Here is a 15,996-nt window from a genome sequence, read left to right as displayed (position 1 = left end):
GATGTTTTTTATGCAAGGAAGCAAGGAGTTTTTTTTTGGCTTTTAAAATTTTCAAATTTGAACGAATTCATTTTAAGATGTTAATTTTGGAAGAAAAAAGAGATCAGGGCCAACTGAGGGCAAAAACTCTTGAAAATTTGTATCTCGCGATACCTACAATGCGAGCAGTTTATTTTTTCACTTTAAAACTTTTAAATTTGAATGATTTTTTTTCAGAAATTTCAATTTTGAAAAAGTAAAGAAAACAAGCTCGAGTGAAACGAGAGTAAAAGCTTTCGAAAATTTGTGTCTTGAGAAGTAAAAAAATCGGGGGTCTCTTTTATCACAGGCCCTTCATTTGCCAGGCCCTCCATGAGAAAGCGCAGGCCCAAGGCAAACTTCCCCTTTGCCTCCCCTCTCGATGACCCTGGTCAAAGGTTATCAGCGACAAATTATTGCTCAAACTTTTGCAGGTGTTTCTGTTTATAAATCTGCAGGCGTAGAAGAACAAAAGTTAGGTCAAGTCCAATTTTAAAAGTTTGGATTTTATTGCCTTCATAATAGCTATATTGTTTCATTTCAAGTTTTTTTTTTCACTAAAAAAATATCAGGCTCTTGAGATGAACCGACGAAGGGCACCAGACGGGGGGATGGGGTTATATTCCTCGAAAAATTTTGAAAATTGGTATTTCAAAGATGTTTGAACATTTTGGCAGTGCCATTCACTTCTTTGATCCCAAAAACTAAAACATACGTAAAAAGCAAACCCCAGACAATTATGTTCGACTCACAAACGTCACAAGGCCCATTTAAGAAGGTTTCTGCACATTAAAATTTTTTGAAAAGGTCAGAATGTGCTTCATTTGAGAATTATCTTTTCGAATAAAAAATTCGAAAGAATAAACTGGAGACAGTAGAGGCGTTTGGGATGCACGATGAGTTGAGAGAGAGGAGCGAAGGGAAAAAGGAGGGAGTGAAATATAATTTCAGAATTTTGGGACACACAATTCCCTACTCTTATTTATTACTATCCAAGATCCTTTTACACTCAAACATGACTAAAAAATTCATTTCAGCTTTTCAAGCAAAAAATTCTTTGCTCTAATAAAAGTGAAATATTTCTAAAAAAATTTCAATAAGCGAACTCGACTGAAAAAATTATAAAAATTATAAAAAAAAAATTGATCAAAAAATCTCGACAAGTGAAAAAAATGATTACGAAAAGGGTAATTTCCGTAGCAAAACATCCTTCCTCATTTCCTATTCCCACATAAATCCTTCACCGCACATTGAAAAAAAATATCATAAATAAAAACCGCAGCAATTACCCATTCACGATAAGATCTGCAGAACTTCTTTTAATGAGTCAGGCGCCAGTTAGGCAAAAAAAAAATACTTATACAAAGTATACCCCGAAGGTATTTATTTCAATATCTCGTCAACATTGAACCAATACATTAAGATTTTCCCAACAGGTACTCTGTAGCAATTACCCTTCCTCCTGCTTCTCCATCTCTATCACTACCTATAGCAAAAGAGTGAAAAATACCAACCTTTACGATAAGTCTTGGGAGACCTGCTATTCGGCGTGCACGATCCTTTACCGGTAGGCGTCGCTTGACCGGATTTCGTTTGCCTTATATCTTCAGCTTCTTCATTTTCGTGATCGTTAACTAACGGCGATAAACTAACCAATTGTGGACTCGGATCTGAACTACGACGTTTGAATATTCTCATGATTTATTTGCGTGTGCTAAACAACAACAATCGACCAAACAGAATAAATGATTAAAAACGTTGAAAAATTTATTACTCTTCGTTAAAGTGAGAGAGAGACGCAGACATGTTGCATATAAATACTCGTATAAGAGAAAGAGAAAAGGCTTAAACGGTTATGTAAATGATATTAAAACCCATTACATGATGAAGCAGATACATTGCGACGATATTTGTGTAAAAATTTTACCGAATTAAAAAACCAGATTCGGCGATTTTTAACGACTCGAGTCGATGGTTATTAGGTAAAGACTTGAGGTATTAATGTTTAAAGTTCGCTGCTTTATCATTATCAAAAATGTACATAAATGATTTAAAAACAATTAAGTATTACCCAGACGAGGAAAAATCATCTCAAGAAGTACCTACATAATAAGACTGAAGATAGACGAGGTCAACATATAGCTATTTTTAAAGTACCTATGAACTCGCATGTTGTAGTGTAGGTACAACGACGACGAGAGATCTTTCACATCGCGAATATAGCAAAAAAAAAATGAAAGAAATATCAACAAAATCTCGGTCTGTTTACAAAGAAACTGACCAATATTCCAAAACGTCTACTGTCTGTCACTCGTGCCAAATTTTGGCATATTTTCAATTCATCTGTCGAGTCTGTGACGGGGGGGGGGAGGCGCTACCAGCTTGTTTCCAACTCTCGTATTTTTATAAGCGTAGTAAAATTATCAAATTAAGGAACCAGAGCGAGTAAAATATTAACGACAATAAAATTACAAGCTGTTGAAACCATGTGATGAGCTCTCGTTTGAGTGAAATGAGTGAAAAGAGTAAACAAAACGATCGTCGGGACTCGGGAGGTTTGGGTGTTTGAGAAATTACGTCTTCGTCTTCAGTTTCAGCATCACGTTCATTCTCACTTTCGTGCTATCACGATTCTCTTGTACATGTAATACGATGAAAAAATCATTATGTACTCTAAAACCTATACCGAGTGTATAACTACAAATTACCAAACGATCATCGTTAGCTATCTTACAAATTAACCCACTGGTACGAATTCGTCAAACTTGATTATCACGTTTTCGTTACCAAAAAAAAAAAAAAATCTCCACACAGGAGACCAGCATCTTCCCACGTCACACGTGCATGTGCCATGCACACACCGCAAAGTGTAGGATGATTTTTATATTATACAATTAACGAGATCAAGGTGGAGGTACCTCTTATTGCTCGCGGTCTCGATCGATATATTTTAAACACGAATCATTAACACCGTATACTACAACGGAAATGATTTTAGTAATTAAATTTAGTGGTTCGAAGACGAAGATGTATAGAGACTCGCTGTACAAAACATAATGCAATGTACGAGTACTTGAGACTCGAGAGAGAGAACTCATCGAGCATAAAAATTATACCAAAAAAAAATAAATCTAGTAGCTCTTGAACCCAGCAGGACAGTGGCACGTATGAGAGAAAAGGGGTTAGACATGGGGGAGGGGGAGGGGAATCTCCAAGTCCAAGTCGAGTGCATCGTTAGTCGAATCAGTATGCATGAAGAGGGAGTTCAAAGGCAATGTAGCTCAGTTCTAGTCTAATTAACCATCACAATAGAAAAAGAGGGACCGGTTCTCCACAAGTGTCATTACCGAAAGCAACTCCAGCGGTAATCATTACGTGACTTGAGCGTATCGTATCGTCCGGAGAGCTCCGTGAGACGGTCTCGACCACAGGGAAAACTTTTGCTTTCGTATAAGATATAAGAACCAAATTTACATATCGTACGGTTAACTGCATGAGGATGAGCGGTTAAAATTCAACGCATTTTCACACCGGATGTCCCAAAAATGATTATAATTCGCGTCGATTGTTTTTCATATACTTATTAAACAGACGGATTGAGATGATTTCGAGGAGAGGGAAGGGGAGGGGGTGAGAAAACGTTCACACGTAGGTAAGTATTTAATATGCAATTTGAATTTTCATGCGATGATGTCAATATTTTCAAGTTCGAAGAAAAAGTGAAAAAATTCGTTCTTTGATGAAAAATTCGAGCAAAAAGATTCATTTCGATGAATTTTTGAAACTGGTTCAGTGGTGTTTACCATCAATAAATAATGTTTTTTTTTCCTAAACCGGAAACGTAAAAAAAATTGAATGGAAGTCATACAGAATTACGCTATAAACACGTAGACTAGATCAAGCTTGTTTGTATTTATGTTTTAAGAAACCGGTTCAGTGATTTCCAAACTGTTGGAAATATAATTTTTCAAAAATTTGTATCCGATAAAATCAACAATATGATTCCAGTAACTCGAAAATTTTCCGATTCACTCATTTTGAAACTGGTTTGCTGTTTGGGAACCACTGACTAAAGATTGGTTCAACGATTGAAACTTTGATATGAGTTTATTTGCAAGAAGAACGATGAATTTGAAAAAGAGCAAAACTTTCAAAAATTTTATTAGTTATAATTATATATTTTTGATCAAATTTTTCAATGAAACCGGTTTCAATGGTTTTCACCAAAGCCAGTTTGGTGATCTTCAATCAACCACCAGAAATTTATTCAAAAATTAATAAGTATAATAAATTGGTTATTTTTTGTTCACGTGTTGAGAAAACCGATTTGCAATATCTTTGCTGAAACCGGTTCAGTGATTACAACCAATCAGAAAAAAATATTCTGAGCACTTTGAGAATTTGATCTAAAAAAAAAAATCAAGCAACAGGTTCACAGCTCCAAAAGTTGACTTTCAATGCATTTATAGTCACCAAACCAAGTTCAATGACTCCTAAAATCATACCAAATTTGAAAAAAATACCTGAAAACCGGTTCAGTACTCAAAAACTCAAACCATATGAAAATAATTATTCATGAAATAAGAATACAAAAAGTTTCCAAAAAAATTTTTCAACTTTCAAAATGAGACCACTTTTACAGAATATATCTACATTTATAAAACCGGTTCAGTGGTTCCTAACACCATATCAAAAATTTATTCAAAATGGTTCACAATTAGGTAGTGATCAACATTCACTTTTGAAGCTCTAGTAAGTACAAAAAAAAACTGAATAAAATGTATGAAGCGCAAAAAGTGAATTTTTCTCATCCATCAAGTTTTTAAACCGGTTCAGTGATTCCAAATCAGTTGTTTGGGACCACTTAAGAACACAGATGGATTACAAAATTACACAAATATTTCAAAATGGACTCGAGTGTACCTACTTTAAATACTTTGAGCATTTATAGTGTGTAAATTTCAAAATTTTCAAAACCGGTTCAGTGATTTCTGTCAATTGCGAATAATTCTTCAAATAATCAAGAAAAAATCTCAAAAAATTATTTGCAAATACTAAAAATTGATCAATTTTTGTTGAAACTACATGAAAACCAGTTCAGGGATTCTTCAAGTAGAGAAAGTAATACTTACTTTAAAACCGGTTCAGTGGTGCTCAAATAGCGAAAAGTGTTATTTACCAAATGAAGAAAGCAAAATTCCATCAAATTGACACTTTGTAATCCTCTCCCTTCCAAGAAACGATATAATACTTTCACAGGCATGCTTGAGGAACCGGTTCAGATGTTCCCAATCTGTGCACTTTACAAACCGGTTCAATGGTTCTCATTGAGAAAATTATTTTTCTTGTAATTATTCAAAAAAAGGGAATCTGATATCAAAAAATACTGAAAATTCATCGATTTTCGTCAGAACGCTTCAAAAACCAGTTCAGGGGTTCCCAAAATATCGCAAAAAATCTTTAAAACTGGTTCAGGGATACTCAAATATTAAAAATAGTTTTTTTAAGAATGCAAGACCAAGAGGTAGTGTTTCATAATAACACTTTTAAGCACTAAAACACGTTAAAAAGTCAAATTTCATCAATACATTCATGAAACCGGTTCAGTGGTTCCTAACGGCTGTAAATAATTTTTACAAAATTTTAAATTCATATTTACTAACGCAAAAGAGTTGACTCTTTTTTTAGTGCAGAAGTGCACTTTAAAAACCGGTTCATGCGTTTTAAAATGATGCGAATAATATTTTGAAACCAGTTCAATGCTTCTCAAATTGTCAAATAATTTTTCTGAAAATAAGTTACTTATGCATATAATCTCAAAATGTTTCAAACAAAATACCAGAATATTTCACATCAACGTTTTGCAACATCAACTACTTGATTAATACGTTCACAAAACTGGTTCAGCGGTTTTCAAAAGTTGAGATAATTCTATAAAAAGTTTAAATTAAGCATTTAAGACGCAAAATGACAATCAATTTTTTTGGTGCACTGGAGAAACCGGTTCAGAAGTTCCAAAATAGTGTAAATAATTTTTTTAACCAGTTCAGGGGTTCCCAGATGATTGGGATAATATTTTTCAAAATATATAAGTCTCAAAAAGTTTTAAACAAAATACAAAAACACTTCAAAACTATGTTTTGTAATATCAAAAATTACATTGGTACGTTCATGAAACCGGTTCAGTGGTTCTCAACCATTATGAATAATTTTTCAAAAGTTTCAAATAATCACTCGATAACGCAGAAAATCCATGAATTTTTGTATGTAGAAGTATATTAGAAACTGGTTCAGAGGTTCAAAAGTGGGACAAATAATTTTTAAACCAGTTCAGTAGTTCTCAAACAGTAACAATTGTTTTTCATAAAATATAATTATTATGAGTCAAAAAAGTTTCGAACAAACAGTTTTTGGGCTAGAAAACAAATAACTTTTTATTGTGATTTTTTTATACCAGTTCAGTGGTTCCCATTATTGTGAGAAATTCTTATGCAGATGAGAGAAACATTTTCAACAAATGAAATAAAATTCAAATTATGGTGATTCTGAAAACACGAGTTTCCATAACTGAAACCAAAATAGGTAGGTACCTAACTATTCTTGAAGAAATCAAATGTTTTTTTATACTTTCAGGAAGGATTTAATTTGTAAATTAAGATGATTTTTTTGTATTTAATTAGCAAATTAAGTAATTGGTTTATCTGAATTTATAATTCTCTAAAAATTCAACGTTGAATAAGTCTAAGAGCTTTTCTTCTGAGATTTAAGATGTTCGTCAATTTCACGATTCTTATACTCGCTGATCACGAATCCGATGGTGATTTATTTTTCGGGTGATTTTAGCGAGAATACGCGAGAAATCATTCCAAAATAATTCCAATGGAATGTTATTGTTGACTGTGATTTTCCTTTTGGGTTTTACTGTCTTAATTGAAAATTCCTAGGATCAATTAGGGAAAAATTACGCCATAAAATGACCTCATGCGTAAACAATAAACAAAACCTGATTCACCAATGAACTCGTCTCTTATGACGAGGATTTCCACCAAGGTACGTAATTTTGGACTCAATAACAGCTATCTAATATGGAATGTACCATATTCGATACATCCTTTGGTACATTGAATTTGTAAGATGACGTTCCACATTTTATACCAAAAAAAAGATCGGAATAAAATATCTTCACGAAATATATTTAATATATATTACATCATATAAACGACGAAACAAGGTATACATCTACTAGTTGCTTGTATGTATGTAGTATCGAGTTCCACATACGTGTACAAGTTCGTAAGGAGATACGCAATCGATCAGCACTCCATAAAAGTTGTAATAGTAACATGGTAAAGGCTATCTCGGTGAAATAATATCTTTCCAGAGTGTATGATTAGATGACCGTATAATTGCACGTTCAAAATAATGGCCATATATACTAGATTTTGTGCTATGTGAGAGTATACCTCTTCTATCTATATCTGTATGGCTCAACAACTTCTACAGAGCAGTACTGCCTGCGGCGAATGCACCTTTGATTTTCAATACGTGAGGTCACACGGTGTACCTATAATACATATACTAGTGGACGAGCACCATTTCAAGAGATGCAACACTTTGCAGCAATCTTCAGCTTGTAAGAATCTGCGTGAGAAAGCTGATTATACTTTTAGCTCGCCCTCGCCGGCTCAACGCCGCTGCGCTCTGTGACGTTTGGTTTGAAATGAACTTGCATATACAATAAGCCAACTGCAGCGTGTGCGTGTGTTGATGACTATGTAATTAATGAACTAGTATGGAGGATAATATCGTTGCCGGTTATAGAATAATATGGTACTCGATTAATACAAATCGACCTATGTAATCGAGTTGAATTAATTGCCGATGCCGACTTACCTATAGGTATGTATTGTTTATGTAGAGCATCTTTGCAAAGTGTAATGAACTTGAATGTTGGCGCAATTTTAGTGGGGAAAAGGAAATGCCTTTTTTTTTTCGAGGCGTCAATGTGGAATATTCAACGTTCTGTGGCCTAAAAATATGAAGTTTGGGAGCAAGTATTCTAAATTCGAGATTCATTTTCAGTGATCAACCACCTTTTTTGAAATCTTTACAACCATAAAACCGGTTTTTGGAAAAATACAGCACATTTCTAATGATCAATTACATTTTTTAGTTCGATTATTTATTTTTGATTTTTGATTCATTATCAAATTCGTAAGTTGAACCAGTTTTTACATATTTTTTAATAACCAACAATGTGAGGAGAAAGGGGGTTCGAAAAATTTGCTTGAATATTTTTGCATTTCGGTAAACAAATTTTTCAAAATAATGAGGGCCACTGCAGAATTTAATGTTATTAAATGGAAAATTATTCGTTTTATAGCTTCAAAACTATTCGTTCAAAACTTTTCGGGCCTTTAAATTTTATAAAAAAATTATTTTGACTATTTGGGAACCACTGAACCAGTTTTGGAGGATTATTATTGGACTATTTTAGAAGCCCTGAACCGGTTTTTAAAATCTATCAACGAAAGTTGAGGGATCTTTTTCGTTTATAAAAGCTTATTTGAAATGTTTGTAAAGTTGCCCATAACAATTAGGAGCCACTAAACCGGTTTCATGAACCTGCCAGAGCTGATTGTGAACAACATGATTCATTTTTTTTAAGTAACCTAATTTTTGTGAATGAAAATCGATTATTTTTTTACTGCTATGAAAAGTTTGCTCAATTTTTTTCCATTTGATTTCCTTTACATGCATTTTTTGCAATGATGGGAACCATTAAACCGGTTTCAGAAGATAACAATAAAATGTCCTCATTTTTTAGACCTAAAAACCATCAGTTAAAAACTTTTTTGGCTTGCATATCACGTGGGAAACAACTTCGATCATTTGGGAACCACTGAACTGGTTTTAAAGAATTATTCGAACCACTTTAGAACCTCTGAACCAGTTTCCCAAGTACACCAATCAAAGTAGGTGGATCTTTTACGTTATTAAATTCTATACGAAAAGTTTGAGAAATTTCCACACCGTTTGAGAACCACTGAACCAGTTTCATAAACATGTCGATAAAAATGTACTGTTGTCAACATTGCAAAATATTTTTCTGACACATTTTCAGTGTTTATTTTTCATAAATAAACATAATCACTGATTGAATATTTCCCTGAGAACTGGTTTTAGAGAATTCTTAAGCATACTTTGAGAACCCCTGAACTGGTTTCCAGAGTCTTTCAATGAAAGTTGATGCATTTTTTCAGGATTAGCAAATTATGAAACTGAAATTTTTAAATAGTTGCATGAAAAATAATTCACATTTTGAGAACCACTGAACCGGTTGAGTATAATAAATTTTCTCACTTTTAGTTCTCCTCAACTTTCATTTTGATCATTTCCTCGTTTTGTTGATAACTTGAACGAACGAAAATTCTGAGAAATTTACTAAAAATTAACACTTTGCAACACAAAAGAATAATCAATTTTCACAGAATTTTAAAGGAACCGGTTCAGTGACTCTAAATTATTTCAGTATTGATGCTTTAAAATTCTGACATCTCTAGAATAATGAGATGAGTATCTAAATCGAGCATTTTACTTTAAATATCAAAACTTAATCATTATTTTCGTCATTTTTAAAATTTTTCTAAACCGGTTCAGTGGTTTCCAAAGAATGTAAATTATTTTTATTGTTTGTACAATGTACATAACTATAATATGAAAAATTTCCCAGTGATTTCTCTTTAATCTAGAAATTTGTCAATTTTTGTTAGTATATTTTTGTAGAAACCAGTTCAGGGGGTCTCAAAATATAACAAAAAATTCCCAAAAACCACTTCAATGGTACTCAAATCGTAAAAATTATTTTTTTTCACTGGTTGTGAAATGTGAATAACTTGAATGAATTTAATGTGGTTTTAGGAACCACTGAACCGGTTTCATGAACGTATCGATAACAATCGTCTCGTTTGAATATTGCAATGATGTTACTTTGAAACTTTTTTATGTTCACATTTTATGAATTGGTAACAATTTTTACAATTTGAGTATCAATGAACCGGTTTTTGGGGATTTTTTGCTATATTTTGAGACCCCCTGAACCGGTTTCTGAAATTTATTAATAAAAATTGACAATTTCCAGCAATAATAGTGAAATCATTGGAAATCTTATTATAATTATCTACAAGAAAAAAAATTCACATTCGTTGGATACCACTGAACCGGTTCAGAAAATTTTAAAATGATGAAAATTGAAAATCAAGTTTTGATATTTGAAGGAATATGTTCAATAGAGATATCTCACTATTGTAAAGGTATCTGAATTTCGAAGAATCATAAATTTTGGAGTGACTGAACCGGTTTCTTTTGATATTCCTGTGAAAATTAATTATTCTTTGGTGTTGCAAAGTTGCGATTTCAACAAATTTTTCAGCATTTACAGGTAAATAACTACAGAACATATTTGCACAATTTGAGTATCACTGAACTGGTTTTAAAGACGCATTTTATTTTACTCAAAAAAAACCTGAACCGGTTTTCGTAGATCAACGAAAATTGCTCCGTTTTTGAAGTTACAAAATACTTTTTTGGAGGTTTCTTCTCGATCATTTGAAGAAGCCTTGCCATAATTAGAGTGTCTGAACTGGTATGGAAAATTTTAGAAATTTATAAACAAAAAATGGTCCTCAAATTTTGGCATGTATTTTGACGTTTTCAATCAAAAAATGCATAAAAAGTAAACACACAAAATAATGATGATCACACAAGACTCATTTGAGGTAATTCGCACCTACCAATATATTTTTTTAGAGGGGGGGGGGGGGTCGAAATGCTCCAAAATTTGAAAAATCAGTATTTCATTCGTTTTGTCAGCACGTTGATTTTTTTCAGCCATTAATGAAATTGTGAGGGGCCCTGAAAATGCTGGAAAAAGTTTAGAGTATTCAAACCTCCTTTTCCAGGCTATTCCAAGTCTGTCATGCTTCAAATCACTGAAATCAGAGTACTCTATTTCAATTTATATAAACGAAAGGTTTTAAAATCACCGAAAATGGTGGAAATATTGATTTTCAGAGTTTTAGGGCCTTCCACCCTTCTCCCCCTTCCACTGTGTTTTTTTTAGTCAGCAAATTCTTCAATTAGAAAAATGTTCGCTCTTTTCAAAAATTTTAGTGCACGTAATCCTCCTTTCCAAATAGGTTCTCTATGAAAAAAAAAAGTTCTTCGATGTTCAAAAAAATTTCATTTTGCAAAATTTTCTGCATTTTTCTGAAACTCTAAATTCTCTGAACTTCTCTGGACACCCTGTTGAAGTAAAAAAAGTATGAGTTGAGGACCAGCGCAACTGTTAGAACACTCCGATCAAAAGAACCAAGAAGAGGGAAAGTATTTCAAGAAAAAAATAATGAAAAATCGTCATAAATGACAGGTCCATTGCGGTGTTTGCAAATATGATAAATTTTCAGCAAAGAAATGAATCTACATGCGAATATTTGTACATCGAATACTTCATCGTTCATTTTCGTGATTACGGATATTTCCGAATACTTTGACAACTTTACCATATTTCACGATGAAAAATACGCCATCGAAGTAGGAGGCTGGTGTACATATATTTTGCAAACACCATTTATATGGGTATAGGTAGAGAGGTATGGCAGTCGTAAATAACCATACAGTTATATCGTATACGCGGAATTACAATAATTTTTCAGCCACACCACACCATAACAGACCACCATTTACATCTTCATTTCGCCAATCGCGCCTATCACACCTTAACATATCACACAACTCACAAGCTGGGCATCGGTATCGTATACGTATCGGCTGAGGCTGAGGCGATTTCCATAATATCTCGAAGGCGAACCATAAACCAATGTACACTTAAATAGTAGGAAACTTCTGCCAAGCCGGGCGCGCATCTGGTTGGGAAAAAATCAAGGTGGAGATAGTATAACAAGTAATTATAACCCGTATATATAAACTTGCAGTATTATCGATGAAGAAAAAAAAAATACAGGTTGGCGATTTCGATTTATTTACTCACTGGATGCCCACGCGCCTTCGACATCGAATGGTCGTTAATACGCGTGTAAATTAAAGACAGCCAGATCCAGAGCCAGAGCTAACAAAGAGGGCAACAAAACCGTAGGCTGGAAGGTTCTTCCTAATACCAAACTCAGCCAAACCATGGTAGCTGGTAACTTTCTGAAATCCGGAATACTGGAAAAGAGGCAGCCAGTCGTGGCGAAAATCAACGGTCATTTCCTGCGACCGAGAAGGAGTCACATTCGTCGGAGGATTGCTATTGCTCGAAGTCGATGAAGACGACTTTGTATTATTAGGTGGGTCGGTTTTATTTTTTTTATTCCATTTGCCAATGTAGGTACACTACATTTAAGTACATACGTGTTTTAGAATGTAATTTTTATTACATCTTTAAATGAGACTCGACTCGCATATTGTTCGCATATATGGGTTCTTTTATGTACCTAGCTGGTGTTTATCAACTATATAGCGAGGCACGTTTTTTTTTTCTTCGTCTAATCGTATGTACGTACCTACGTAATTATGGTATTTTTCAATGAGTAATATACAATTCATTAACAGGTAGTCTGGAAATATTAAACGGTTTATAATTGATCGATTGTAGCGGAACGAAATCGTAGTGACGTTCGCTGACGTTGGAACGGAAACATCCGTCCTTTTTTACCCAGGGATCGTACCTTCGTCATCGAAGGAAAACTTGAGAAAATTTCATACCGTATCGAAAACCTATTTTAAGCAATGGCGAACAATCTATGAAGAAAAAGATACACAGGAAAGGCTCATTTCGAAAAATTGTGATTTTTATCCCCATGAGCTTTCATCTATCAAAAATTGGAATGTTTTAATTGATTAAGAAACACTTTTAGATCCTGTGGAATTTATTTCCCTATCCTTATAATTTTTCAAAGCTTGAATTAAATTTGAAAACTTAAAATGGTAATTTTTTTAAATTTCAATTCGAGAAAAACCCCTAATCATCCTGAGCAAGCCGAGATGAGCACAAACTTCAGAAATTTATGATTTACGAAATTAAACTCTTTTATTTTGATGAGAGAATTTCATTTTTCAAACTTTGATAATTATACTTGACAAGCCGGAAGTAGTTAAATTTGAGCTTAAAACGTCGAGAAACAGGAATTTTTGTTACTCTCGCTTTTTTTTCCACAGTAGACTCATTTTTGAAAGAAAATTTTGGAACAATAATTTGTCAGAAATACTGCAAATCTACAAAAGATATGAAATTTTAGGTAAATTCATCAAGAATAACTGCATGAAAAAGTGTGTGTTAGAATTGGGGGAGGTTCTGGGAGCCATGGGTGAAGTCAATTTGAAAAACTAAGGCTATATTCGTGTTCAGCGATATCGAAAACGTACTATTTCATGTGTCACACGATTGAAACCATTTTTTTGGCTTTTACCCCCTTTGGGGAGGTGCTGGGGACCGTAGATGGGATCCAATCAAAAATCTGACGTCATATTCGTGTTCAGCGTCACCAAAAACATACTATTTCATGTGCCACACGATGGAAACAATTTTTTTGAGTTTAGCCCATTTGGGGAGGTGCTGGGGGCCGTGGATAGGGCCCAATCAAAAATCTAACATTATAATCGTGTTCAGCGTTACCAAAAACATAGAATTCGATATGTCACATGCCCCAGATTTTTTTGAAAGTTTTGCCCAAATTTGGGGGAGGGGGTGCTCCTCTTCCATCAAAAGATCCCATCTCGAAAATTGAATATTTCAAAAAAGCATCAAAAGGTTCATCTATGGACATTTTTTCAGAATTTTAAATTGTAGCTCCCACTTACAGTGTCATTTTGAAATTTAAACTTCCAATTTGAAAGTTCAACTTTCAACTTTTGGAAATTTCAAAATACTTAAAACGTTCAAGATGCAATGCTGTTTCGAACCGTGAAATCAGTTTTGATCAAAGTATTATAACTTTGGAGGTATGCGCTGCTGAAGTTGAGTACCTCGAGACAATGTGAAAATAATTGAAGCCCCCCCTCCACCATCCCCCCGAGGGTCAAGTTTCTTACTTATTGGGTGGGTATAAAGTGTAAAAAAATTTTAGCTGTAAATCAACAAAAAAAGATGAAATTTCAATAAAATTTCACTAGTAATGGGAAACTTTCAGTGATTAAAACATTTTTAGAAAATTTTTACTGAAACTTAATCATTTTTTTGATAATTTATAGTGATTTTAATGCTGTTTTTTTTGGATGTTTTTGCATCAGTTCAACAGAATTTTGACACTTTTTCATGAATTTTTGTTGTTGAAAAATTTACTAAAGGAATTTTATAGCTTTTTGGTAATTTTTTGTGGATTTGATGATTTTTCAGTGTTCTCACACCATTACAACATAATTTTCAACACCTTTTCATATTTTTTTTTTTTTTTTTGGCTCTATTAAAATTTCGTCGTTTTTTTTTGGTGTATTTTCAATAATTTTAATGGCTCTTTTTCATGTTTTTACATAATTTCAACATGACTTTGACAATTTTTCATGCTTTTTTTTGCAAATTTTACAATAATATTATTTTTGGTCATTTTTAGTGATTTTTATGCTGTTTTAGTAGGTATTCTTACATCAATTTAACATATTTCATCACTTTTTGAAAATTTTCAGTGATGTTAATGTTTTATTTTGAGTGTTTTTGTATGATTTGAACATTTTTTCAACACTTGGAAAAATTTTAGATGGTAATTTGAAATTTTCAATGATTTTTCTGATTGTGAGTATTTTTTGCGTCGTTTTAATACACCTACATTTTGAATGCTTTTTCGTGAATTTTGGGAAAATTTTACTGAAACTTTAGGTTTTTTAAAAGGTAATCTCAATAACTTTACTGCTTTTTTGGGTGTTTTTACAGCATTTTAAAAGATTTTCTCCACTTTTTCGTGCTTTTTTTTAGCAAATAATACAGAAATTTTATCTTTTTTCGGTAATTTTTTGTGATTTTGATGTTTTATTTTTGAATGTTTTTACATTATTTGAGAGCATTTTTGAGGCTTTATTGTGCATTTTTGGTAAATTTTGTTGAAAAATGTCATCAGCTGTGATCAATTTTCTGCGATTTTATGAGTATTTCATTTTTGTCAGTTTTTACTGTTTTTACATAATTTTAACACCTTCTTCATGCATTTTTAACAAATTTTACTGAAACTTCGTAGTAATTTTCAGTGATTTCATTTCATTTTTGAGTGTCCACCATGTTTCTGACACTTTTTCGCGTATTTTGGAAAATTTTACTGAAATTTCATAAGATTTGGGTAATTTTGACTGATTATAGTAGGTCTAGGTACGTAGACGTACCATTTTGATAGTTTATATGAAGAGTGATATTCCAAAACTCGCTTTGTCCATTTTTATCAAAGCCAGTTTTCAGCGGTACCTGGTAGATGAAGTATTAACTCACATTCCTACATCATCAACCTACCAAAATGAGGCGTTAAACTCACCTAAATAGCCAATTCACTAAAAAAAAATTGAAAAAAATAATGTTCCAAAACGCGCTTTGTCCATTTTTATTGAAATTTTTTCAGCAGTATTTGGTGGAGGAAGTGTATACCTACACTCCTACTTCATAAATCCACCCAAATAAAGTGTTAAACTCGCCTAAAAAGCCAATTTACCCGTTTAAAGGGAAACTGTTTTTCCTTCTTCCTGAAAAGTTGTGAAAATGGACAAAGCGAGTTTTGGAATATCACTCTTCATATGTACATTATTTCAACAATTTTTCATGTATTTTTGGCAAAAATAGCATATTTTTTGGTAATTTTTAGTAATGTAAATTTTTAAAATTCAGTCCTGCCTGCAGTTGAAGATTTCAAACCAATTTTTTTTCATCAAAAATATTTTTTGACTTGATTTGCCAGAAATGAATTTTGAAAATTTATAACGAAATCAATCATACCAATCGAT

The 15,996-nt window shown here is 32.9% G+C and overlaps 1 protein-coding gene across 1 annotated transcript in view; it reads right to left on the bottom strand.

The window, feature by feature from the left end:
- Positions 1–15,996, bottom strand: part of LOC135846636 (tyrosine-protein phosphatase non-receptor type 13-like) — a 65,909-nt gene that overhangs the window by 16,868 nt on the left and 33,045 nt on the right. The window contains exon 3 of the mRNA XM_065365840.1: positions 1,533–1,732. Within this exon, the coding sequence (XP_065221912.1) occupies positions 1,533–1,716 (184 nt within the window). The 5' untranslated portion in view covers positions 1,717–1,732. The remainder of the gene's footprint in view (positions 1–1,532; positions 1,733–15,996) is intronic.

Source organism: Planococcus citri, chromosome 5 (genome assembly GCF_950023065.1).
Source record: "Planococcus citri chromosome 5, ihPlaCitr1.1, whole genome shotgun sequence".
Taxonomy (NCBI): domain Eukaryota; kingdom Metazoa; phylum Arthropoda; class Insecta; order Hemiptera; family Pseudococcidae; genus Planococcus; species Planococcus citri.
The sequence above is the reverse complement of the archived record's forward strand: the minus strand, read 5'-3'. Positions and strand labels throughout refer to the sequence as shown.